Source organism: Bombina bombina, chromosome 4 (assembly GCF_027579735.1).
Source record: "Bombina bombina isolate aBomBom1 chromosome 4, aBomBom1.pri, whole genome shotgun sequence".
In the NCBI taxonomy this organism is placed as follows: Eukaryota; Metazoa; Chordata; class Amphibia; order Anura; family Bombinatoridae; genus Bombina; species Bombina bombina.
Genome location: NC_069502.1, coordinates 914609423 through 914634424, shown reverse-complemented (window position 1 = coordinate 914634424; position 25002 = coordinate 914609423). Strand labels below are relative to the sequence as shown.

At 42.9% G+C, this 25002-nt stretch overlaps 1 protein-coding gene across 7 annotated transcripts in view; it reads right to left on the bottom strand.

Moving 5' to 3' along the window:
- Positions 1-25002, bottom strand: part of BIRC6 (baculoviral IAP repeat containing 6) — an 854588-nt gene that overhangs the window by 714739 nt on the left and 114847 nt on the right. For all 7 annotated transcript variants that reach the window (XM_053711846.1, XM_053711848.1, XM_053711852.1 and 4 more), the window contains exons 7-10: positions 19104-19326; positions 18849-19009; positions 18641-18699; positions 10699-12090 (exon numbers count right to left, since the gene is read on the bottom strand). In XM_053711846.1, the coding sequence (XP_053567821.1) occupies positions 10699-12090; positions 18641-18699; positions 18849-19009; positions 19104-19326 (1835 nt within the window). The remainder of the gene's footprint in view (positions 1-10698; positions 12091-18640; positions 18700-18848; positions 19010-19103; positions 19327-25002) is intronic.

The window sequence follows — 25002 nt, the reverse complement described above, 5'->3', positions numbered from 1 at the left end:
AATTTTGAAAAAGCATGTAGAGAGGACGAAGTTGCAGCCTTGCAGATCTGTTCCACAGAAGCTTCATTTTTGAATGCCCAGGAAGAGGAAACAGCCCTTGGAGAAGGAGCCATGACTTTCTCAGGAGGCTGCTGTCCAGCAGTCTCATAGGCCAAGCAAATTATACTCTTTAGCCACAAAGAAAGAAGTAGCTGTACCTTTCTGACCCTTACGTTTCCCAGAGAAAACAAATAGAGCCGAAGACTAGCAAAAATCCTTAGTCGCCTGTAGATAGTATTTCAACGCATGCACCACATCTAGGGTGTGCAGCAGACACTCCTTATGAGAAGGGTTAGGACACAGAGAAGAGCAACAATCTCTTGATTAATATTACTATCCGAAACCACCTTAGGAAGAAACCCCAACTTAGTATGCAGAACTACCTTATCAGAAAGAAAAATAGATAAGGGGATTCACACTGCAGCGCCAAGAGTGCTAAGACTCTGCGAGCAGAAGAAATAGCAACAAGAAACAAAACTATCTAAGGAATGCATAGGCTTAAACTGAGCCTGTTGAAGAACTTTAAGAACAAGGTTAAGACTCCATGGAGGAGTAACAGGTTTGAACACAGGCCTGATTCTGACCAAGACCTGACAAAAAGATTGCACGTCCGGTACATCCGCCAGACGTTTATGCAACAAAATAGACAGCTATTTGACCCTTCAAAGTACTCGCAGATAGACCCTTCTCCAGACCCTCCTGGAGAAAGGACATAAATCCTAGGAATCCGAACTCTACTCCAAGAGTAGCCTTTGGATTCACACCAATGTAGATATATACCCTATAGCTTATGGTAAATATTTTCTCACCACAAGTTTAAGAGCCTGAATCATGGTCTCAATAACCATGCTTATATAAAATTAAGCGTTGAATCTCCAAGCAGTTCGCTTCAGAGAAACGAGATTTGGATGAAGAAAGGGCTCTTGAAGCAGAATGTCTTTCTGTAGTGGTAGACTCCAAGGTGGGAGAGATGACATCACCACTAGGTCACTTACCTATGAAGATCCCCGACGCCTTCTCCTGTTTGATTTGAGCAATAACCCGAGGAAGGAGAGCGAACGGAGGAAATAAGTATGCTAGACTGAATTTCCAAGGAACCGCCAGAGCATCAGTACAGCCTGAGGATCCCTTGACCTCAACCCGTACCTCGGAAGCTTGGCATTTTGTCGAGATGTCATAAGATCCAGCTCCGGCTGTCCCCACTTGAGAACTAAGTTGGCAAACACCTCCGGATGAAGTTCCCACTCCGCCGGGTGAAAAGTCTGTCTGCTCCGAAAATCCGCTTCCCAATTGTCCACTCCTGGAATGTGGATTGCACATAGACAGCAGTTGTAGGTCTCCACCCACTGAATAATCTTGGTTACCTCTGACATGGTCAAGGAACTCCGAGTTCCTGATGGTTGATGTAAGCCACTGAGGTTATGTTGTCCAACTGAAAACTGATAAACCGGGCTGAAGCTAACTGAGGTCAGAAGAGCATTGAAGATTGCCCTCAACTCTAGAATGTTTATAGGGAGAACAGACTCCTCCCGAGTCCATGTCCCCTGAGCCTTTAGAGAGCCCCAGACTGCTCCCCAACCCAGCATGCTGGCGTCCGTTGTCACAATCACCCAGTTGAGTCTACAAAAGCATGTTCCCTCTGTCGCCTGATCCAGCTGTAATCGCGGGGACAGATCCGCGTAATCCCCGTTCTACTGCCTGAGCATGCATAACTGCTGAGGTCTGATGTCCATGGCAGCTACCATCAGACCGATCACCTCCATACATTGAGCCACTGACAGCCGAGGAGAGGACTGAAGGGCCAGACAAGAGTCTAAGATCTTTGATTTTCTCACAACAGTCAGAAAAATTTTCATTGATAGGGAATCTATTATTGTTCCCAAGAACACCACACTTGTAGCTGGAATTAAGGAACTCTTTTCCAAATTCACCTTCCAATCGTGAGAACGCAGGAAGGATAAAACATCTCTGCGTTGGAGTTTGCTTGTTGAAAGGATGGAGCTTGAACCAGAATGTCGTCCAGATAAGGCGCCACTGCAATGCCCCGCAACCGGAGCACCGCCAACAGGGATCCCTGGACCTTTGAAAAAATTCTGTGAGCTGTGGCAAGGCCGAATGGAAGAGCCACAAACTGGAAGTATTTGTGTAAAAATGCGAACCTCAGAAACTTGTGATGATCCCTGTGGATGGGAACATGCAGACACGCGTCCTTTAAATCTGCTGTTGTCATGAATTGACCCTCCTGAAAAAAGGAAGAATGGAACGAATAGTTTGAAGGACGGCACTCTGTGGAACTTAAGACTTTTGAGGTCTAAAATTGGTCTGAAGGTTCCATAATTTTTGGGAACCACGAACAGATTGGAGTAAAAACCCAGACCCTGTTCCTGCAGTGGAACAGGAACTATCACTCCCATGTCAGAGAGGTCTTGGACACAGTGTAAGAACGCCTCTTTTTATCTGGTCTACAGATAATCTTGAAAGCAGGAACCTGCCCCTGGGAGGAAAGGTCCTGAACTCTAGTTTGTATCCCTGAGACACAATGTCCACCACCCAGGGATCCTGAACATTACAAACCAAGGCCTGAGCGAAGAAGGAAAGTCTGCCCCCCACAAGATCTGGTCCCGGATCGGGGGCAGACCCTTCATGCAGACTGAATCAGCAACAGGGTTCTTAGTTTGCTTCCCCTTGTTCCAAGATTAGTTGGTCCTCCAGGAAGGCTTGGATGGATCTTGCTTGGCAGAGGAAGGTTTACCCTTGAAATTTTGAAAGGAACGAAAATTACTCTAACGTCCCTTTTGTGTATTCCTCTTATCCTGAGGGAGGAAATGACCCTTTCCCACCGTAATGTCGGAAATAATTTCAGCTAAGCCCAGCCCAAGGGTTTTACCCTTGTAGGGAATCGCCAAAAGCTTAGACTTAGATGAAACATCCGCAGACCAGGATTTCAACCATAAGGCTCTGCGGGCCAGTACGGAAAAAAAAGAAATCTTAACTCTCAGCTTAATAACCTGTAAGGAAGCATCCGTAATAAAAGAATTGGCCAACTTAAGGGCCTTGATCCTGTCCTGGATCTCCAGGGGAGTGTCCGTCTGAATAGAATCAGACAACGTATCAAACCTGTATGCCACCGCCGCACATAGGATCCTTAAAAGAAAAACTATCCCCTATGGGAATAGTGGTTCTCTTAGCCAAAGTGGAAATTGCCCCTTCCACCTTGGGAACCGTCTGCCAAGACTCCTTGATAGAGTCAGCAATAGTGAACATCTTCTTAAAAATAGGGGGATGGAGAAAAAGGGATACCAGGTGTCTCCCATTCCCTCGCAATAATTTTTGTAGCCCAATCAGATACAGTTAATACCTCCACCATGAAAGGTACATCAAAATACTTGTTTAGCTTACTAGACTTCTTAGGATTGACTACGACCGTAGTGTCGGAGTCGTCCAAGGTAGCCAAAACCTCCTTAAGAAACTAACGGAGGTGTTCTAGCTTAAACCTGAAGGATGCCACTTCAGCATCAGAAGAAGGAATTACACTGTCCGAGTCTGAGATTTCACCCTCAGATGCTACGGAAGTATCTTCATCCTCATTTCTGGGAGGGAACATTCGGAATAGCCATGACTGTATCAGAAACCTTACTCACTGAGTCTTTACATTTCCGCTTGCATTTTCCCTGCAGCATGGGAAAGGCAGAAAGCACCTCAGATACAGCAGAAGACATGAGGGTAGCGATGTTTTGCAACGTGACTTCAGGCGGAGTTAGAGGAAGCGCTGGGCTCTGCATGTGTGGACCATACATTTTGGGACACTTGAGGAGACAGCTGCGGCATATCTTGAACATTGTCAGAAGACCCCTGAATAGCATCCGTCTTAGACACCGATGGCTCAGAAAAAAGTCTACCCCTGTAATTTAAAATTCTCTCAAAAGATGAGGAACAGAAAGGGATTGGTGGTTCCACGTGAGCATAAAAACATAAAGAAGAAACATTTTGCATGACCTCTTGGTCCATCTTTACTCACAATTGATCAAATTAGAATGAAATACATTGATATATTAGGAAGAAGCTAACTTTACCGTCTCTTTAAATGTTAAACCGTAACTTATTTTCTTGCAGCAAGAACACACTCCGGACAACCTCTACACCTCAGCTTAGCTGAGGTGCCTACCTTCCGTGCTGACACCGGAGTGTATAGCCTGCTTAGAAGAAATCCGGACTCAAATTATATCCCAGTAAACGCAGTCCGTAAAACGTAGCACTGCTTACAAGGCTAAAGTGATGCTGTCTCCCCTCTGGAACACAGGAAGTGAAGGGGAAAAAGCACGCAACAGAAACTTGCCGCCTCAGCTAGCCCCGCCCATTGTGGGCGTATCAAAATTAACCTCAAGGTCGGCAAAATGTACTCTAAAGTAAAGCCGCCGGGAGTAAGTGAAACACACATAACACATTGAGCCAAAAAACTCCTCGTCCCCAGTGCCTGCCATTACTGCCATTTTAACATTATCCCCAGCTCTTTAGGAGAATGTCTCTTGTGTTCAAATGATAAGTGCCATAGTTATCCTGCCTATGTCCCAAAAAAAATATCAGCACTTGCCTCCAGAAATCTGCCAGGCAGCAAGGCAGCTCACTAGGTTTGAGAGGCATGATCCCTCACATGGACCTGTGGAAGAAAAAAAATTATGCTTACCTGATAAATTTAATTTTCTTCCGTGGGAAAGAGTCCGCAGCCGCATTCATTACTTTTGGGAAATAAGAACCTGGCCACCAGGAGGAGGCAAAGACACCCTACCCAAAGGCTTAAATACTCCTCCCACTTGCCTCATCCCCCAGTCATTCTGCCAAGGAACAGTAGAATAAATATCAGGGTGAAAAGGTGCCAGAAGAATACAACTAAGACGCCCCACAAAAAAAAACGTGCAGGGAGCTGTGGACTCATTCCCACGGAAGAAAATGAAATTATCAGGTAAGCATAATTTATGTTTTTTTCCCCTAATGGGATAGAGTCCACAGCTGCATTCATTACTTTTGGGAAAACCATACCCAAGCTAAAGAGGACACAAAATGCCAAAACTGGAGGGTACAATAGGCGGCCCATTCTGAGAGCACCAAGCCTGAAACCACTACCCAACAAAAAGCCTGCTTCGTCCGAAGCCGAGAAAAACATTAAAATGGAAAAGCCCCAAGGACACTGACCAGCAGATAGTCCAGAAGCCTAGCTAGAGACTGCAAAATCGGACTCAACTGAGCCAACAATCCTCCAGGAGATACTGTTGCCCAACAGTCGGTCCCTCACCGATCACCCCTCACTAAAGAGGGGAACACCAGCCTAAACTCCCCAAGGGATAAGGCAAGGAAGAACCAAAGGTAAACCCAAAGGTCACCACAAAATCCATAAAATGAAAACCCCCAATAGCGAGCCCAGCTCACAAAGATCCAAATGGATCCTGACAGACAAGGGGAGGCTACGCCCAGACCAAGCAGAAACCAGTGGTTTAGGACCGGACATCTAAACAGAGAAACCCTTCTCTCAACATTGTGCAAAGCACAGAAAGACAACTGAAGATGGAGTCCTCACATCGTCAGAACTAAGAATACTAAAGTACTCAGACAAAAAAGAATGTGTAACCTACCCGGACGAAAAACCCTGAGTCAAGAACACGCAGCCATCATCAAGATGGCACAGAAGAATACTTGCTAAGAAGTAAAAAGCGGCCAGCAAGAGAACAGATTGCAAAAGAAAACTCCCAGACAGAGGGCACACTCTAGGCAATCGAAGTCGCCAGACCTACACATAGGGCTCCAAAAGGGGAAGCACATAACAAACGAGCCCCACTGCACCCCCAAGAGAGAGAGGTTACACCCAGAACCCGAAGGTGTATGGCAACCCTGGACCTTCTGCTTGCAAGCCCAGGGAGCTAGCTACTATGCCAACCTAGATCCTGAAGATGACAACGCATCTCAGAACCCACTTACAGCCGGGCCAGCCCAAGCATCGGCAGGTCTGAAACAGGGGGAACAGAAGAACCCCAACACCAGCTCAAAAACGAGTGGAAGAATGGCCATCCCAACAGAGCACGGGTGCCAACCAGACTCCTTAGAAACAGACAAGGCCATAGACACAAAGGAATCTAACAAAAGGCCCACCATAGTCTCGACACTGAGCCAGCAAGACTAGAGATGGAACGTAACAACCCAGAGAAAAAACACCCTCTCTGAAAGGTTAACTCTCAGTTACAACCTCCTGAATCCAAGAGAATCATTAGAAAAAGGACCACACCTCCATAAGGAGAATAAGCCCCCCACCCTAAGAAAAGGGATGGGGCAAGAATGCAGAGCACCTGCCCACAAGACACAAAGCCACAGGCTAAAGGAGAGATCAATCTTCAACGCAGATTAACTTGGAAGGAATTAGCTTGCTAACACACATCCAATGTGCAATAGCTGCAGCAGAGACACTGCAAACCCATTCGCCTGCAGAGCAGTGAATCCATAAGGTTACCACAGCAAGCTGACCAAGGGAAACTGACCATAAAGGCGTAGGTCCAGCCAAATGAGCATCAGGAACTGGGGAACCCCGAACCAGCCTTAGAGCCAAAAAAGTCCGGCAACAACTCCACAAAGGAAAACACTGAGCGAAGCCTCAACAACCGTTAACACCAGGGAGAAGACCGAACCGAGCCCCCAATTGTTTAAACAATATCCAAGAACTTATCTCCCTGTGGTCTGGATTTTTATATCAGACGGGGTGTTATCAATGCAATATCCAGATCAACTCGGATAACGAGATAACTCGCAAGCCTCAACCCAAGGAAGAGACCACCCCTTGCCAATGTCTAATGCTCCAAAGGAGCTAAGGCGTTAAAAAGTCGTACGACAACACTAGAGCCCATAGACTCTCAAACAGCCACAGGACAACAACCAAGGGGATACCCCGAGGCCAAAATCACTAATTCAAAGGCTGGTCTCCGCATCACCTCCATACAATCAGAATCATAGAGAGAAAAAAAGACGCACAGCATCCCCAGCTCCGAGCAGAGCCTAAGGAGACCACACCTAGTGCCCCTAACAGGGAACGACCATTTCCCAGAAGGGGACCAAGGCCCCTAAAAAGGAGACCTAACTCACATGGTGACAACAGAGGAAGAAACAGCTAGCCAGTACACAGTCAATGCGCAATAGCTGCAGCTGGTCACATTCTGCAACCCATCCGCTGCAAGCCAGCTGAACTACCCAATAAACTACTAGCTGCTGAGAACCAAGTCCAGAAGGACAATCCCCAGGGCCTCAAAAGAAAAAAGGCCAAACCGCCCAACTCAGCGACAAGTATGCGCAAGCCCACCAACCCTCCACTACATTGGGAGGAGCTCTAGGGTCCAACAACCCCAGGCACAATAGAGACACAGCAGAACTCCACTGACCCAGTCATCCAAACTAAAGGCTATAAAGGACTGAGACAATCCATCTTGCCGCACGGACCCACTGGTCCTCTAGAATGCTTAGTTGAACACAGAGGATAAAATGAGCACTTGGCACCTCTACCGGACCAGCCAAGCAGAGCGGCACCATGTGTCCGAACAGCTACCAGACAGAACTGAACCCAAACAGGACCAGCCTGCAATTCGGGTCCTAACCGTCAAGCAGCATAAACACTCCCTCAGAGGGGAAGAAGGAAAACAGACAAGACATCCTAGCAGATAAAAATTACATACAAGGCAACCCGTAGGTTAACGGCCAAAAAGAAACAGGCCTACCGCAGGACCAGCCAAACAGAGCCCTGATCTTCCAAAAAAACTGTAAAAGATCTCAATACATGGACAATCAGATTACTACATCATCCCCACATGTCTAACGAGATGCGCCATTTGAAGAGCAGACCGCGAAGGCGTGCAATTCCGTAAGCACCACCCTGTCCTCAAACTCTATTCAATTTAATAAATAAAGGTTCATCAGGCAATATGACCTCTGGAACCCCTGAACTGGCCAAAAACTTCCTTTAGAAGCAGTGCAAATTCCTAAAACTAAAGCCTGGTTCCCCCGCAGCTGGAGGTTGAGAGGCAGCAGACTCTGACCCAGAAAGTTCATAGTCTCAGAAAGAACTTCATCCTCGGATAACCCTATCAGTTAGATCCAAAAATTATTTGATGTACTCTGAGAAAGAGTGCAATATGTAACCTTTCGCTTGCGCTTAACAGGGAAAGGTAAAGCATTAAGGCCGCAGACACCGCGGTCTGAACTGCGCAGTAACGTCTGGAGAAAAAAGGCCCCCTCCAGATGGAGGATCAGCAATACTACGGGAAAACTGCATGTGTATAGAGATAATGTAGGGTATGCAAAACACGGAAGGGAACTGCACTCTCATACTGGACCGGGTACACATCCCATGACCCTGCAACATGCTCAGCCCTGGGTGCCACTGGCACTCACAGGAAGCTGTGCTGTTCCCAGAGTCACAGGCAGTTAACCCCAGTCAGGTCTGGGTGCAAGAACCATAGGGAAAATTACAAAACAAATTAATACAACACACAGAGAAAACCCAGCACTCACAAGCTCTCAGCTAAGATTTAAAAGCAAAAATGGAAAGGTTAGTTACCGCATCTGGCTAAATGGGACAAGCCCAGGTACCTCGTCAAGGTCCTTTCCAATACCTGGGACCCTAAAACAGCCACACAATGCAAGCTTTCAAATCCAAACAAACTGGGAATGCAGGGTATGCACCTCACTGAACGACAACTCCTCAGATGGACGGCTCCGTGATATCAAACATGTTTGATATTATCACTTTATCAAGGCATATGGAACATAATTGAGAGGGGGGAACTAGGGCCTCCTCCCAATATAAACAGGAATTGCTCTTTAGGAATAGAGGGAGTGCCCTCTAAAGAAACCGAATCCATCACTAGTGCAATAACCGGAGAACTAGAAAGATAAAACTTTTTTTTTTGTTTTTCAATAAAATAACGGCATCTCTATACCCCAATGGCTAGGGTATTTACCAAATCCTATGACCCAAACAGTACAGAGATGTAGGACTCCTCTCTGATAGTCACGAAGGAGGGAATGAATCACAGTGCACAACGCAGGACCGCCCCTGCTATGAGAGAAAGCGCGTCAAGCTTGTAAGCTGCATGGCTCTCAAAGTGAAAGTGAAACCTGTATATTCCATAACAGCCTAAGAGCCCATAACATCTCACACAAAGCAGCATAAAATCAAATAAACATATAAGATTATTATTCCGCCCTGTTCAATAATCCTCCTAAAGAAAATATTAACCCTTGATTCTATAAAGATAAAAGGCACCACACTGTGACCCTGTCTTCTGTGTTAACATTACATAATAAAAAATGAAACGCTATAGCCAGAATCTACGCCGTGGAACAGGAACACGGCCCTTCAAGTGTGACAGGTTGTAGCATCGCTCCTAACCTTGACTTGAGAGAAGAAAGCAATCTGCAAAACTCGTCAACGCCGATTGCTGTAGGAGCTGTTAATAGGAGTAGGGATGGTGTCGCATAGGAGAGCTCTCCCTGCATCTCCGGACTCTAACTTTCACCCAGACCCTCAGTGAGAAGCTTACAGGACTACTTAAAACTCTTGTCCCATTGCGAAGAGTAGTACCCTTCATAAGAGAAAACAAATTCTGACACTTCTCTGCCAACCTCCTGGGACAAAAGGCAAAGAATGACTGGGGGATGAGGGAAGTGGGAGGAGTATTTAAGCCTTTTGGCTGGGGTGTCTTTGCCGCCTCCTGGTGGCCAGGTTCTTATTTCCCAAAATTATTGAATGCGGCTGTGGACTCTTTCCCATTAGGAAGAAAAAGACTGAGTAATCTTACTCAGGCGTACAACGTTAGGGCAGCATTAAAAACATGGGAGGCGCAGTGAGGATTGTACCCCACAAGTTCCCATTGCTTAAAAGCCAACACTGCTCTACTGAAGAGACTGACATGGGCTACGGCTATACCCCAGCACAGAGCAGAACAAACTTGCACTTCTGAAAAAAACTTTTGCTTGAAGAATCTTCTTCCAAACACAAAACTTTACCACCTTCTTGCTCTTAACGTAGGCAAAGAGAATAACTGGGGTTGGAGGGAAGGGAGGTGATATTTAACAGCTTTGCTGTGGTGCTCTTTGCCACCTCCTGTTGGGCAGGAGTGATAATCCCAATAGTAATTAGAGATGATCCGTGTCATTAGAAAGAAATACTAGTTATTAACACAAATACTTAAAAGGCATGGAAATGCAAAATTAAACTTGCAGGAATCAGAGCATGCCATTTTTAGACACTTTTTTAATCCACTTCTATTCTCAAACATGCTTTGTTCTCCTGGTATCCCTTGTTGAAAAACAATACTAACATATCCTACACTAAGTAGGCGCTAACTGCTGATTGGTGCCTGCACACATTTGTCTCTTGTGATTGGCTAACAAGATATGTTCATCTAGCTGCCAGTAGTGTAATGCTGCTCCTTCAGCAAAGGATAACAAGATAATGAAGCAAATTTGATCATAGAAGTAAATTATTAATATGTTCTATCCAAATCATGAAACATTGTAGGGTTTCCTGACCATTTAACATTGTATTACTATTCACTTCTGAGAAGTTAAAATTATTAAGATTTTAAAAAATGCATCTAATATAAGGAAGATCATGCCAAACCTTACCTTTGGTGCAAGCACAAAGTCTGTCTGTGCCTGAGCAGTATACAACCGACACAAAGGGATCTACTTCCTCTGTGCCTTCTTTTTTAGGTGGATCCACTTTTGCCATAACTTCAAATGTTGAAAGATCTAAGATTTTAACATAGCCACTTTGCGTTGTTACAACCAAATGACCCAAACATAAGTCAGATTTTTTTTCCTTCCCACTGATATTTTTAGGAGTTAAAGTTGTTTCCTCTGAGGACTCCTCACAGTCGTCCTCTCGGTTATCCAAAATATCAGGATGTAGCAAAATAAGTGAGGTAACGGCGTCATGAGGGTCTTTAATGCGCAGAATTTTTACTGGTTCTTCTTCCAAAGTCACTATCCTAGTAGTATAGTTCATTTTGTAAATCGCTAAATAGCCACCACTCACCCGTCTCTGGTCCGGCTGAATAATTAAAGTGTCATTATCACCAGTTGAGGATTCACATGGGATAACATTTATGCTGGTGCCATTTACAGCACTAAGACTGGGTTCAGCTTCTCCTTTCCTCCTACTACAAAGTGCAGAATTTAACTTGTTTAAATTATTCAAGGCCTCTACTTGATTTAGTGCATTCAATGACTCTGCAGGGCATTTCTGTAACCCTATTAACAAATGAACACCATCAGCACATGGGATTATGGAATCTATGCATAAGTTTTCCTCCTCTGCAAACTTGGGCAGTCGCATGCATTGCACTAGTGTCCCCGCCTTGGGAATCATTGAACTCCATTTGTCAGAGTCTGGAGATGACAGACTGGCTGTGGCTTCAGCAAACTGTTGTATGTATGTAACAGGAGGGTCCTGCAAAAGCAACTGTTCCTGGTTATCAAGCTCCATTTCAATGATTTGTGGAACAGTGAATCCATCGTCATGTAAACTTTTGCTCATAATATTATTAATTTGTGAAAATATTTTCCCTGATTTTTCATCAGACTCTTTGATGCTGTAAAGCAACAACAACGGTAGAGTCCTTTTTACCAGAGGAGAGTTAAGTTCAGAATTAGTGCCGGACTCATTGTCCGTAGACCCTAGCTCTGATGAGCTTTCACCCAGAGTCCTGTTTAAAGTGTCAAGAGATCTTCGGGAATTAGTACTAGTGGGGGAGGAGGCAGGGGATTTGTATGTTAACAAACCACCTGCTAGTAAGCAAGGGAAGGGAATGTTGTGCTGTTCAAAGTGCTTCTCCTTAGTCTTTTCACTTTTACAACTAGCTAAAGAAGGGTTTGCACCAAGTTCCTCTAAGTCCTTCACTGTATCTTCAAGAACATTTGCCACGATCTCCCACTGAAGCTTTTCTGGTTGCTGGAGTATGCTGAGAGCAGTTATGTCCAAGCTCATTTCCAAGGTTTCTTTTTGAGATGTATGCCCTACAAAAAAATGCATAGTTAGAATACAACAGAATAAATGCATCTCGTTTTTAGCTAGTTATTGATAGTTTGGACAACCCATTTAAAGAATCTGGACAATAAGATTTTTTTCCCCACTAACACCCAGACATTATAACATTTATATAGCCCTAGATATTCATCTGCCACATGCAAAGTGTTCTTCCCTAGAAGTGGTTCATTTTATACCAAGTTTGAATCGTAGGAAGCATTCAAGAAACATGCTCAGTTGAAATTTAGTTTTCTTTTTCTTAATACATAAAATCATAATTCAACAGTGAACTGTTCTAATTTAATGTATTCAATAAAACCAACTAATGACATTTTAAAACATGTTATTAATTTCTAATTGCCAACAGAGCATGCTCGCAAACATAGCTTTAACTGAGAAATTGCACAGCAGATGCCCAGTAAATACAGCTCTTACAGCTGTATCAGTGGTCAAGAACAAAACTCTACAAGCATAAAAACATAATTTATGCTTACCTGATAAATTCCTTTCTTCTGTTGTGTGATCAGTCCACGGGTCATCATTACTTCTGGGATATAACTCCTCCCCAACAGGAAATGCAAGAGGATTCACCCAGCAGAGCTGCATATAGCTCCTCCCCTCTACGTCACTCCCAGTCATTCGACCAAGAATCAACGAGAAAGGAGAAACCAAGGGTGAAGTGGTGACTGGAGTATAATTTAAAAAATATTTACCTGCCTTAAAAAACAGGGCGGGCCGTGGACTGATCACACAACAGAAGAAAGGAATTTATCAGGTAAGCATAAATTATGTTTTCTTCTGTTATGTGTGATCAGTCCACGGGTCATCATTACTTCTGGGATACCAATACCAAAGCAAAAGTACACGGATGACGGGAGGGATAGGCAGGCTCATTATACCGAAGGAACCACTGCCTGAAGAACCTTTCTCCCAAAAATAGCCTCCGAAGAAGCAAAAGTGTCAAATTTGTAAAATTTGGAAAAAGTATGAAGCGAAGACCAAGTTGCAGCCTTGCAAATCTGTTCAACAGAGGCCTCATTCTTAAAGGCCCAAGTGGAAGCCACAGCTCTAGTAGAATGAGCTGTAATTCTTTCAGGAGGCTGCTGTCCAGCAGTCTCATAGGCTAAACGAATTATGCTACGAAGCCAGAAGGAGAGAGAGGTAGCCGAAGCCTTATGACCTCTCCTCTGACCAGAGTACACGACAAACAGGGAAGACGTTTGTCGAAAATCCTTAGTTGCCTGCAAGTAGAATTTGAGGGCACGAACTACATCCAGATCGTGTAGAAGACGTTCCTTCTTTGAAGAAGGATTCGGGCACAGGGAAGGAACCACGATCTCTTGATTGATGTTCCTGTTAGTGACTACCTTAGGTAAGAACCCAGGTTTAGTACGCAGAACTACCTTATCTGAATGAAAAATCAAATAAGGAGAATCACAATGTAAAGCTGATAACTCAGAGACTCTCCGAGCCGAAGAAATAGCCATTAAAAATAACACTTTCCAAGATAACAACTTTATATCAATGGAATGAAGGGGTTCAAACGGAACTCCTTGTAGAACGTTAAGAACAAGGTTTAAACTCCATGGCGGAGCAACAGTTTTAAACACAGGCTTGATTCTAGCTAAAGCCTGACAAAAGGCCTGGACGTCTGGATTTTCTGACAGACGCCTGTGCAACAAGATGGACAGAGCTGAGATCTGTCCCTTTAATGAACTAGCCGATAAACCCTTTTCTAAACCTTCTTGTAGAAAGGACAATATCCTAGGAATCCTAACCTTACTCCAGGAGTAACCTTTGGATTCGCACCAGTATAGGTATTTACGCCATATCTTATGGTAAATCCTTCTGGTAACAGGCTTCCTAGCCTGTATCAGGGTATCAATAACCGACTCAGAAAAACCACGTTTTGATATAATCAAGCGTTCAATTTCCAAGCAGTCAGCTTCAGAGAAGTTAGATTTTGATGTTTGAATGGACCCTGTATCAGAAGGTCCTGTCTTAGAGGTAGCGACCAAGGCGGACAGGATGACATGTCCACTAGATCTGCATACCAAGTCCTGCGTGGCCATGCAGGCGCTATTAGAATCACTGATGCTCTCTCCTGTTTGATTTTGGCAATCAATCGAGGAAGCAGCGGGAAGGGTGGAAACACATAAGCCATCCCGAAGTTCCAAGGTGCTGTCAAAGCATCTATCAGAACCGCTCCCGGATCCCTGGATCTGGACCCGTAGCGAGGAAGTTTGGCGTTCTGGCGAGACGCCATGAGATCTATCTCTGGTTTGCCCCAACGTCGAAGTATTTGGGCAAAGACCTCCGGATGAAGTTCCCACTCCCCCGGATGAAAAGTCTGGCGACTCAAGAAATCCGCCTCCCAGTTCTCCACTCCCGGGATGTGGATTGCTGACAGGTGGCAAGAGTGAGACTCTGCCCAGCGAATTATCTTTGATACTTCCATCATGGCTAGGGAGCTTCTTGTCCCTCCTTGATGGTTGATGTAAGCTACAGTCGTGATGTTGTCCGACTGAAACCTGATGAACCCCCGAGTTTTTAACTGGGGCCAAGCCAGAAGGGCATTGAGAACTGCTCTCAATTCCAGAATGTTTATTGGTAGGAGACTTTCCTCCTGATTCCATTGTCCCTGAGCCTTCAGAGAATTCCAGACAGCGCCCCAACCTAGTAGGCTGGCGTCTGTTGTTACAATTGTCCAGTCCGGCCTGCTGAATGGCATCCCCCTGGACAGATGTGGCCGAGAAAGCCACCATAGAAGAGAGTTTCTGGTCTCTTGATCCAGATTCAGAGTAGGGGACAAGTCTGAGTAATCCCCATTCCACTGACTCAGCATGTACAATTGCAGCGGTCTGAGATGTAGACGTGCAAAGGGCACTATGTCCATTGCTGCTACCATTAAGCCGATCACCTCCATGCATTGAGCTACTGACGGGAGTTGAAAGGAATGAAGGACACGGCATGCATTTAGAAGCTTTGTTAATCTGTCTTCTGTCAGATAAATCTTCATTTCTACAGAATCTATAAGAGTCCCCAAGAATGGAACTCTTGTGAGAGGAAAGAGAGAACTCTTCTTTTCGTTCACTTTCCATCCATGCGACCTTAGAAATGCCAGAACTAACTCTGTATGAGACTTGGCAGTTTGAAAGCTTGAAGCTTGTATCAGAATGTCGTCTAGGTACGGAGCTACCGAAATTCCTCGCGGTCTTAGTACCGCCAGAAGGGCACCCAGAACCTTTGTGAAGATTCTTGGAGCCGTAGCCAATCCGAATGGAAGAGCTACAAACTGGTAATGCCTGTCTCAGAAGGCAAACCTTAGATACCGGTAATGATCTTTGTGAATCGGTATGTGAAGGTAAGCATCCTTTAAATCCACTGTGGTCATGTACTGACCCTTTTGGATCATGGGTAAGATTGTCCGAATAGTTTCCATTTTGAACGATGGAACTCTTAGGAATTTGTTTAGGATCTTTAAATCCAAGATTGGCCTGAAAGTTCCCTCTTTTTTGGGAACCACAAACAGGTTTGAGTAAAACCCTTGTCCTTGTTCCGACCGCGGAACTGGATGGATCACTCCCATTAATAACAGATCTTGTACACAGCGTAGAAACGCTTCTTTCTTTATCTGGTTTGTTGACAAACTTGACAGATGAAATCTCCCTCTTGGGGGAGAGGATTTGAAGTCTAGAAGGTATCCCTGAGATATGATCTCTAGCGCCCAGGGATCCTGAACATCTCTTGCCCAAGCCTGGGCGAAGAGAGAGTCTGCCCCCCACTAGATCCGGTCCCGGATCGGGGGCCCTCGATTCATGCTGTCTTAGAGGCAGCAGCAGGTTTCCTGGCCTGCTTGCCCTTGTTCCAGGACTGGTTAGGTTTCCAGCCTTGACTGTAACGAGCAACGGCTCCTTCCTGTTTTGGTGCAGTGGAAGTTGGTGCTGCTCCTGCTTTGAAATTCCGAAAGGGACGAAAATTAGACTGTCTAGCCTTAGCTTTGGCTTTGTCTTGAGGCAGGGCGTGGCCCTTACCTCCTGTAATGTCAGCGATAATTTCTTTCAGACCGGGCCCAAATAAAGTTTGCCCTTTGAAAGGTATATTAAGTAATTTGGACTTAGAAGTTACATCAGCTGACCAGGATTTTAGCCACAGCGCCCTACGTGCCTGAATGGCGAATCCTGAGTTCTTAGCCGTAAGTTTGGTTAAATGTACTACGGCCTCCGAAATGAATGAATTAGCTAGTTTAAGGACTCTAAGCCTGTCCGTAATGTCGTCCAGCGTAGCTGAACTAAGGTTCTCTTCCAGAGACTCCATCCAAAATGCTGCCGCAGCCGTAATCGGCGCGATGCATGCAAGGGGTTGCAATATAAAACCTTGTTGAACAAACATTTTCTTAAGGTAACCCTCTAATTTTTTATCCATTGGATCTGAAAAAGCACAGCTATCCTCCACCGGGATAGTGGTACGCTTAGCTAAAGTAGAAACTGCTCCCTCCACCTTAGGGACCGTTTGCCATAAGTCCCGTGTGGTGGCGTCTATTGGAAACATCTTTCTAAATATTGGAGGGGGTGAGAACGGCACACCGGGTCTATCCCACTCCTTAGTAACAATTTCAGTTAGTCTCTTAGGTATAGGAAAAACGTCAGTACTCGCCGGTACCGCAAAGTATTTATCCAACCTACACAATTTCTCTGGTATTGCAACAGTGTTACAATCATTAAGAGCCGCTAAAACCTCCCCTAGTAATACACGGAGGTTCTCCAATTTAAATTTAAAATTTGAAATATCTGAATCCAATCTGTTTGGATCAGAACCGTCACCCACAGAATGAAGCTCTCCGTCCTCATGCTCTGCAAGCTGTGACGCAGTATCAGACATGGCTCTAGTATTATCAGCGCACTCTGTTCTCACCCCAGAGTGATCACGCTTGCCCCTTAGTTCTGGTAATTTAGCCAAAACTTCAGTCATAACAGTAGCCATATCTTGTAATGTTATCTGTAATGGCCGCCCAGATGTACTAGGCGTCACAATATCACGCACCTCCCGGGCGGGAGATGCAGGTACTGACACGTGAGGCGAGTTAGTCGGCATAACTCTCCCCTCGCTGTTTGGTGAAATTTGTTCAATTTGTACAGATTGGCTTTTATTTAAAGTAGCATCAATACAGTTAGTACATAAATTTCTATTGGGCTCCACCTTGGCATTGGAACAAATGACACAGGTATCTTCCTCTGAATCAGACATGTTTAACACACTAGCAAATAAACTTGCAACTTGGTTACAATCTTATTTAACAAAAACGTACTGTGCCTGAAAGAAGCACTAAACGATTAATTGACAGTTGAAATAATGAACTGAAAAACTGTTATAGCATCAATCCTTGAAAACAACACAACTTTTAGCAAAGGTTTGTTCCCATTAGTAAAGTAACAATAATTAAATTTGAAACGTAAAAATAAGAGAGCAACGTTTTTAATCACAGTCAATATATAAGTCTCACAGCTCTGCTGAGAGAATCTACCTCCCTTCAAAGAAGTTTGAAGACCCCTGAGTTCTGTTAGAGATGAACCGGATCATGCAGGAAATACAAGAGTAACTGACTGGAAATTTTTGATGCGTAGCAAAGAGCGCCAAAAACGGCCCCTCCCCCTCACACACAGCAGTGAGAGAGAAACGAAACTGTCACAATTAAAACAAGCAACTGCCAAGTGGAAAAATAATGCCCAAACATTTATTCACTCAGTACCTCAGAAAATGCAAACGATTCTACATTCCAGCAAAAACGTTTAACATAATAAATACCTATTAAAAGGTTTAATGTACTTTTTACAGAGTAATTCCAGTGAAGTACCATCCCCAGAATACTGAAGTGTAGAGTATACATACATGTCATTATAACGGTATGGCAGGATTTTCTCATCAATTCCATTCAGAAAATAAAAACTGCTACATACCTCAATGCAGATTCATCTGCCCGCTGTCCCCTGATCTGAAGCTTTTACCTCCCTCAGATGGCCGAGAAACAGCAATATGATCTTAACTACTCCGGTTAAAATCATAGTAAAAACTCTGGTAGATTCTTCTTCAAACTCTGCCAGAGAGGCAATAACACGCTCCGGTGCTATTGTAAAATAAACTTTTGATTGAAGTTATAAAAACTAAGTATAATCACCATAGTCCTCTCACACATCCTATCTAGTCGTTGGGTGCAAGAGAATGACTGGGAGTGACGTAGAGGGGAGGAGCTATATGCAGCTCTGCTGGGTGAATCCTCTTGCATTTCCTGTTGGGGAGGAGTTATATCCCAGAAGTAATGATGACCCGTGGACTGATCACACATAACAGAAGAAAGCAGTGTTCTCCACAGAAAATTGTGCCAGTTGGGTGGCATTATGAAGTAGCCGGGTGGCATTATGAAGTAGCCGGGGTGGCATTATGAAGTAGCTGGGGTGGCATTATGAAGTAGCTGGGGTGGCGGCAGTGTAATATTCTCTAATATTATATCATTTTCAGCTAACTAAAGAAATAATCACTTACCAGTTACTGAATCTGATCTGGAACGCTCTTCACTATCTGAATCATCTAGCAGGTCATCACTAAAATGAGAGAATGGATTGGAAAGCACAACCATCATAAAGTAAAGTTAGGCAAATGTATATGTGGCTCTTACATTCTCTATGTAAATTTATATAGCTTAAGAAATTTAAAGTTATTGTTCAGTTTTAGATTAGCAAAGCATAAATACCTATCTCCTTCAAGCTTTGGGATGTCTGAACAGCTGGATGAATCTTCTAACCAAGCTAGTGTAGGCCTCCTGGCCTCAATTCCAGAACTTGCATCGCCAGATAGGACTAAAAGCTGTACTATTGCTGGGTCGTATGCATTAATCTCAAATTTTAAGTGCACCTTATATAGAAGAGAAGGAAACGAAGTAAAATACAGAAAGGAAAAAAAAAAAGTTGACACCTTATATTAAAAGTGTTTACAAATATTCAGTTACCTTCATTAGTTTGGAAACATCCCAAACACAAATTTTGCCTCTCTTGGTTGCAGAAGCTAGGAAATACGGACAGTTGCCAACACCATAACAGGATAATCGGTCTGTGCCATCTGTGCAAGGGAACTGTGCCGGACACGTTGCCAGCGTAACAGAGAGGGGTACATTTTGTGTGTGTTCTCCTTTTACAAAGGGGCAATTCGGGGAATGTCTCTCATGCTCTGACCTGTATGGAATTGTTAAGAAATATAGTAAGCATAAAAAGAAGAGAATTTATTTTACATTCTTCCAACAACAAAGTCAATCATTTAAATTAGGTAGAAGAAATACAACAAAAAGTATTGCTTGTAAACTGTGTTGAAAAATGGATGTCTTTGGTTAAAGGTGTTTTAAACCTCTAAATTGAACCATCCACAAAATATTTAATTAAGGAAAATAAATCTACCACCCCAGAGAAACTGGAATACTTCCATCACAGGAAATATTACTCACAATTGTACTGTATGTAAAAGAAAGACCAGCAGTTAAACTTAATATTTAAAGGGACAGTGAAGTCAAAATTAAACTTTCATGATTCAGAGAGCATGCAATTTTAACTTACTTGAGTTCTTAAAGGGACATGAAAATGACATTTTTTCTTTCATGATTTAGTAAGAGAATGTAATTTTAAACAACTTTCTAATTTACTTTTATTATCTAATTTGCTTCATTCTCTTGTTATACTTTGCTGAAAAGCATATCTAGATAGGCTCAGTAGCTGCTGACTGGTTGCTGCCCATAGATGCCTCGTGTGATTGGCTCACCCATATACATTGCTATTTATTCAACAAAGGATAGCTAAAGAATGAAGAAAATTAAATCAGAAGTAAATTGGAATGTTTAAAATTATATTCTCTATCTGAATCATGAAAGAAAATGTTTGGGTTTAGTGTCCCTTTAAATTTGCTTTCTCTTGGTATCTTTCATTAAACTAGGTAGACTCGTAAGAACTCAGGAGTGTGCACGTGTCTTTAGTACTCTATGGCAGCAGTGTTTTTGCAACATTATTTGTAGCTTTGTTATATAATGTGGCAAAACACTGCTGCTATAGAGTACTAAAGACACGTGCACACTCCTGAACTCTTATGAGCCTACCTAGTTTTACTCTTCAATAAAAGTTAACCAAGGGAACAAAGCAAATTTGATAAGCAAAGCAAATTGGATAATTGTTTAAAATTACATGCTCTATCCAAATCATGAAAGTTAAATTAACTTTACTGTAAAAAGCCTTTTAAAGTAAAATGAATGGGAAGTGCTTGAATGTTTACAACTGAGTCTTGAGACTCAACTGCTCACTGACCAATAAGGACAACTCACATAGAAAATAAAATAGTCTATTTAATACAGGAACATCCATTACTCAAAAGACAAAAGCACTGCACTACATTTTTAAATACTCTTTTAGATGGGACAAAAAAAAATATAAAGTACCATATGTCCCTTTGAAGGGACATTCAAAATGTTCTAGTCTTTGACGATATTTTAAAATGTACTACAGATTTTGGATTTTTTTTTGTAAAAAGGAATAGAGCAGTGTAGGACTGAGGAAAATACTGATTTAATGCTTATGAGGTATGTCAAGGTCCACCAATGAAGCACCAGGAACTCTGCTTATCGGCCTACAAACACTACCTGTTAGCTTTATTTTATCTTTTATCATGCAAAAATATTGTTAAAGGGATGATTCAAATAGAGCATGCAACTTTAATCAACTTTCTAATTTACTTCTATTAATTAATTGTTCCTCAATCTTGTGGTATCTTTTTGTTGAAAAGTAGGGACGTATGCTTAGGAGCCTGGCCATTTCTGGAACACTATATGGCAGCAGTATGTGATAAGGAGGAGAGATTGGAACCTAATTTTATAATAGGGTTGTAGAGTTACTCCTTAGGTGTTTTGTCAGATAAAATATATCAGTCAACATTCATTTATAAACACTTAAGGAGCAGTGCGTAAGCATAAATAATACAATTAAGTACAACATATGACTATACTTGCTAGAAGGGCTAGTAAGTCATAACAAAAGAGATGCTTATATACACTGATTCAGTCTCATGGACCCGAGAAAGCCACCAGAGAAGAGAATCTCTGGTCTCTTGATCCAGATTTAGTCGAGGGGACAAATCTGAGTAATCCCCATTCCACTGACTTAGCATGCATAATTGCAGTGGTCTGAGATGCAGGCGCGCAAATGGTACTATGTCCATTGCCGCTACCATTAAGCCAATTACTTCCATGCACTGAGCTACTGACGGGCGTGGAATGGAATGAAGGACACGGCAAGCATTCAGAAGCTTTGATAACCTGGACTCAGTCAGGTAAATCTTCATCTCTATAGAATCTATAAGAGTCCCCAGGAAGGGAACTCTTGTGAGTGGTAATAGAGAACTCTTTTCCACGTTCACCTTCCACCCATGCGACCTCAGAAATGCCAGAACTATCTCTGTATGAAACTTTGCAATTTGAAAACTTGACGCTTGTATCAGAATGTCGTCTAGGTACGGAGCCACCGCTATGCCTCGCGGTCTTAACACCGCCAGAAGTGAGCCCAGAACCTTTGTAAAAATTCTCGGGGCCGTAGCTAACCCGAAGGGAAGAGCTACAAACTGGTAATGCCTGTCTAGAAAGGCAAATCTTAGGTACAGATAATGATCTTTGTGAATCGGTATGTGAAGGTAGGCATCCTTTAAGTCCACTGTGGTCATGTATTGACCCTCTTGGATCATGGGTAGGATGGTTCGAATAGTTTCCATTTTGAATGATGGAACTCTTAGGAATTTGTTTAAGATTTTTAGGTCCAAGATTGGTCTGAAGGTTCCCTCTTTCTTGGGAACCACAAACAGATTTGAGTAAAAACCTTGCCCTTGTTCCGTCCGCGGAACTGGGTGGATCACCCCCATTACTAAGAGGTCTTGTACACAGCGTAGAAATGCCTCTTTCTTTATTTGGTTTGCTGATAACCTTGAAAGATGAAATCTCCCTTGAGGAGAAGCTTTGAAGTCCAGAAGATATCCCTGAGATATGATCTCTAACGCCCAGGGATCCTGGACATCTCTTGCCCAAGCCTGGGCGAAGAGAGAAAGTCTGCCCCCCACTAGATCCGTTTCCGGATAGGGGGCCCTCTCTTCATGCTGTCTTAGGGGCAGAAGTAGGTTTTCTGGCCTGCTTGCCCTTGTTCCAGGACTGGTTAGCTTTCCAGCCCTGTCTGTAACGAGCAACAGTTCCTTCCGGTTTCGAGTGGAGGAAGTTGATGCTGCTCCTGCCTTGAAATTACGAAAGGCACGAAAACTAGACTGTTTGGCCTTTGGTTTGGCCTTGTCCTGAGGAAGAGTATGACCCTTACCTCCAGTAATGTCAGCAATAATTTCTTTCAAGCCGGGCCCGAATAAGGTCTGCCCTTTGAAAGGAATATTAAGCAATTTAGATTTAGAAGTCAGGTCAGCTGACCAGGATTTAAGCCATAGCGCTCTGCGCGCCTGGATGGCGAATACGGAGTTCTTAGCCGTTAGTTTGGTTAAATGTACAACGGCATCAGAAACAAATGCGTTAGCTAGCTTAAGTGCTTTAAGCTTGTCCATAATCTCATCCAATGGAGCTGTGCGAATGGCCTCTTCCAGAGACTCAAACCAGAATGCCGCAGCAGCAGTGACAGGCGCAATGCATGCAAGGGGCTGTAAAATAAAACCTTGTTGAACAAACATTTTCTTAAGGTAACCTTCTAATTTTTTATCCATTGGATCCGAGAAAGCACAACTATCCTCCACCGGGATAGTGGTACGTTTAGCTAAAGTAGAAACTGCTCCCTCCACCTTAGGGACTGTCTGCCATAAGTCTCGTGTGGTGGCGTCTATTGGAAACATTTTCCTAAATATCGGAGGAGGGGAAAAGGGCACACCGGGTCTATCCCACTCCTTGCTAATAATCTCTGTAAGCCTTTTAGGTATAGGAAAAACGTCAGTACACACCGGCACCGCATAGTATCTATCCAGCCTACATAATTTCTCTGGAATTGCAACCGTGTTACAATCATTCAGAGCCGCTAATACCTCCCCTAACAATACACGGAGGTTCTCAAGCTTAAATTTAAAATTAGAAATCTCTGAATCCGGTCTCCCTGGATCAGATCCGTCACCCACGGAATGAAGCTCTCTGTCCTCATGTTCTGCAAATTGTGACGCAGTATCGGACATGGCTCTCACATCATCAGCGCGTTCTGTCCTTAACCCAGAGCTATCGCGCTTGCCTCTTAATTCTGGCAATTTAGATAATACCTCTGTCATAACAGCAGCCATGTCTTGCAAAGTGATTTGTAAGGGCCTCTCTGATGTACTTGGCGCCACAATCTGCTTGAATTTCTTTGTATTAATAGTACATGTTGAATATTTACAGAACACAGGGAGTGTGTTTTTAATTTTCTAGGGCAGCACAATCATCTATAGAAAGCTGTCTTTTTTTAACAAATATTAATAAAGGTTAAATTTTAATATTCTACATTTTTTGCTTTCCAAGGTACAGTAATCATGATTCAATAACCTATAATGAGACTGAATCAGCGTATATAAGCATCTCTTTTGTTATGACTTACTAGCCCTTCTAGCAAGTATAGTCATAAGTTGTACTTAACTATATGGCAGCAGTTTTGCAAGAATGTTATCCATTTGCAAGAACACTAGATGGCAGCACTATTTCCTGTGGATGCGAACAATTCTATCCACACAGAAAGCGGTCATCTAAAAAGATGGATTGACAACATTCCTAAGGGACAATATCTGAGAATTCTAAAAAACGTCAAATTCAAATGATTTCTTTGATCAGGCAGAAATCCTAGAGAGTAAATTCAAAGATAAAGGATACAATGAGGCGAATGTGAAAAGAGCTAAAGAAATTGTAGGTAATATAAAGGGAAGAATTGTTTAAAACAAAAGACAAGTTACCAATAATCACAAGGTAACAATAGAGGCCACTCGTTTATTACAAACTACAGTGGGGATCACAGACTGATTAAGAAAATCATCAATAAACATTGGCACATTGTGAAAAAAGATCCCGCTGAAGATTCCCCATCTATAATATTTAAAAAGGCAAGACATTTAAAGACTATCCTTGCCCCTAGTCAATTTAGGAAGAAAGAATATAAGGATCAGGACCTTTTGGGAAATGAACTGCAAGGTTTTTATCCTTGTGTTAGTTACAAGGCATGCCAATTTGGGGAAAAAAAGGGAAGAAAGTCAAATAAGAAAAAAATAATTTTGAATATACCATAAAATAAACTATAAGGTGCACAGATAGCAATGTAGTGTCTTTAATACAGTATCCCTGTGATTTTCAGTATTTGGGACAAACGAGTCGCCCACTCAGAGATAGGATCAGGGAACATCTTTTAAATATAAAATGGGGCAACCTTAAACATAACCTTTCAAAACATTTTCTGGCAACACAAATATTCAGCAGGTATAAAATTATGGGGCCTTAAAAAATTGGTATGAAATAAGGGTGGTGATATGGAGAGAGATCTCCTATATGCTGAAGCACAGCTAATATTCAATTTTAACTCACTAACACCAAATGGCAATGCTGAGTTTGATCTCAATCCGTTCATATATTAACCTTTTGTGTAATTTTTTTATGTATCTGATGTATTTTTAATTATCTGTTTATGTATCTTTTGTATATGTTCTTATTCTAAATTGTTCATAGAAGTTTACTATTGGACTGTACAACATTTGAAAGCAAACTGCGATTTGAGAAGATTTCTTTGAGGGAAAAAGTGCACATTACAAAAAGGAGTTTACTATTGGACTGTAATACAGTGTGAATCTTTTCAAGTGAGTTTTATTCTGATTATACTACCGAAGAGCTGACA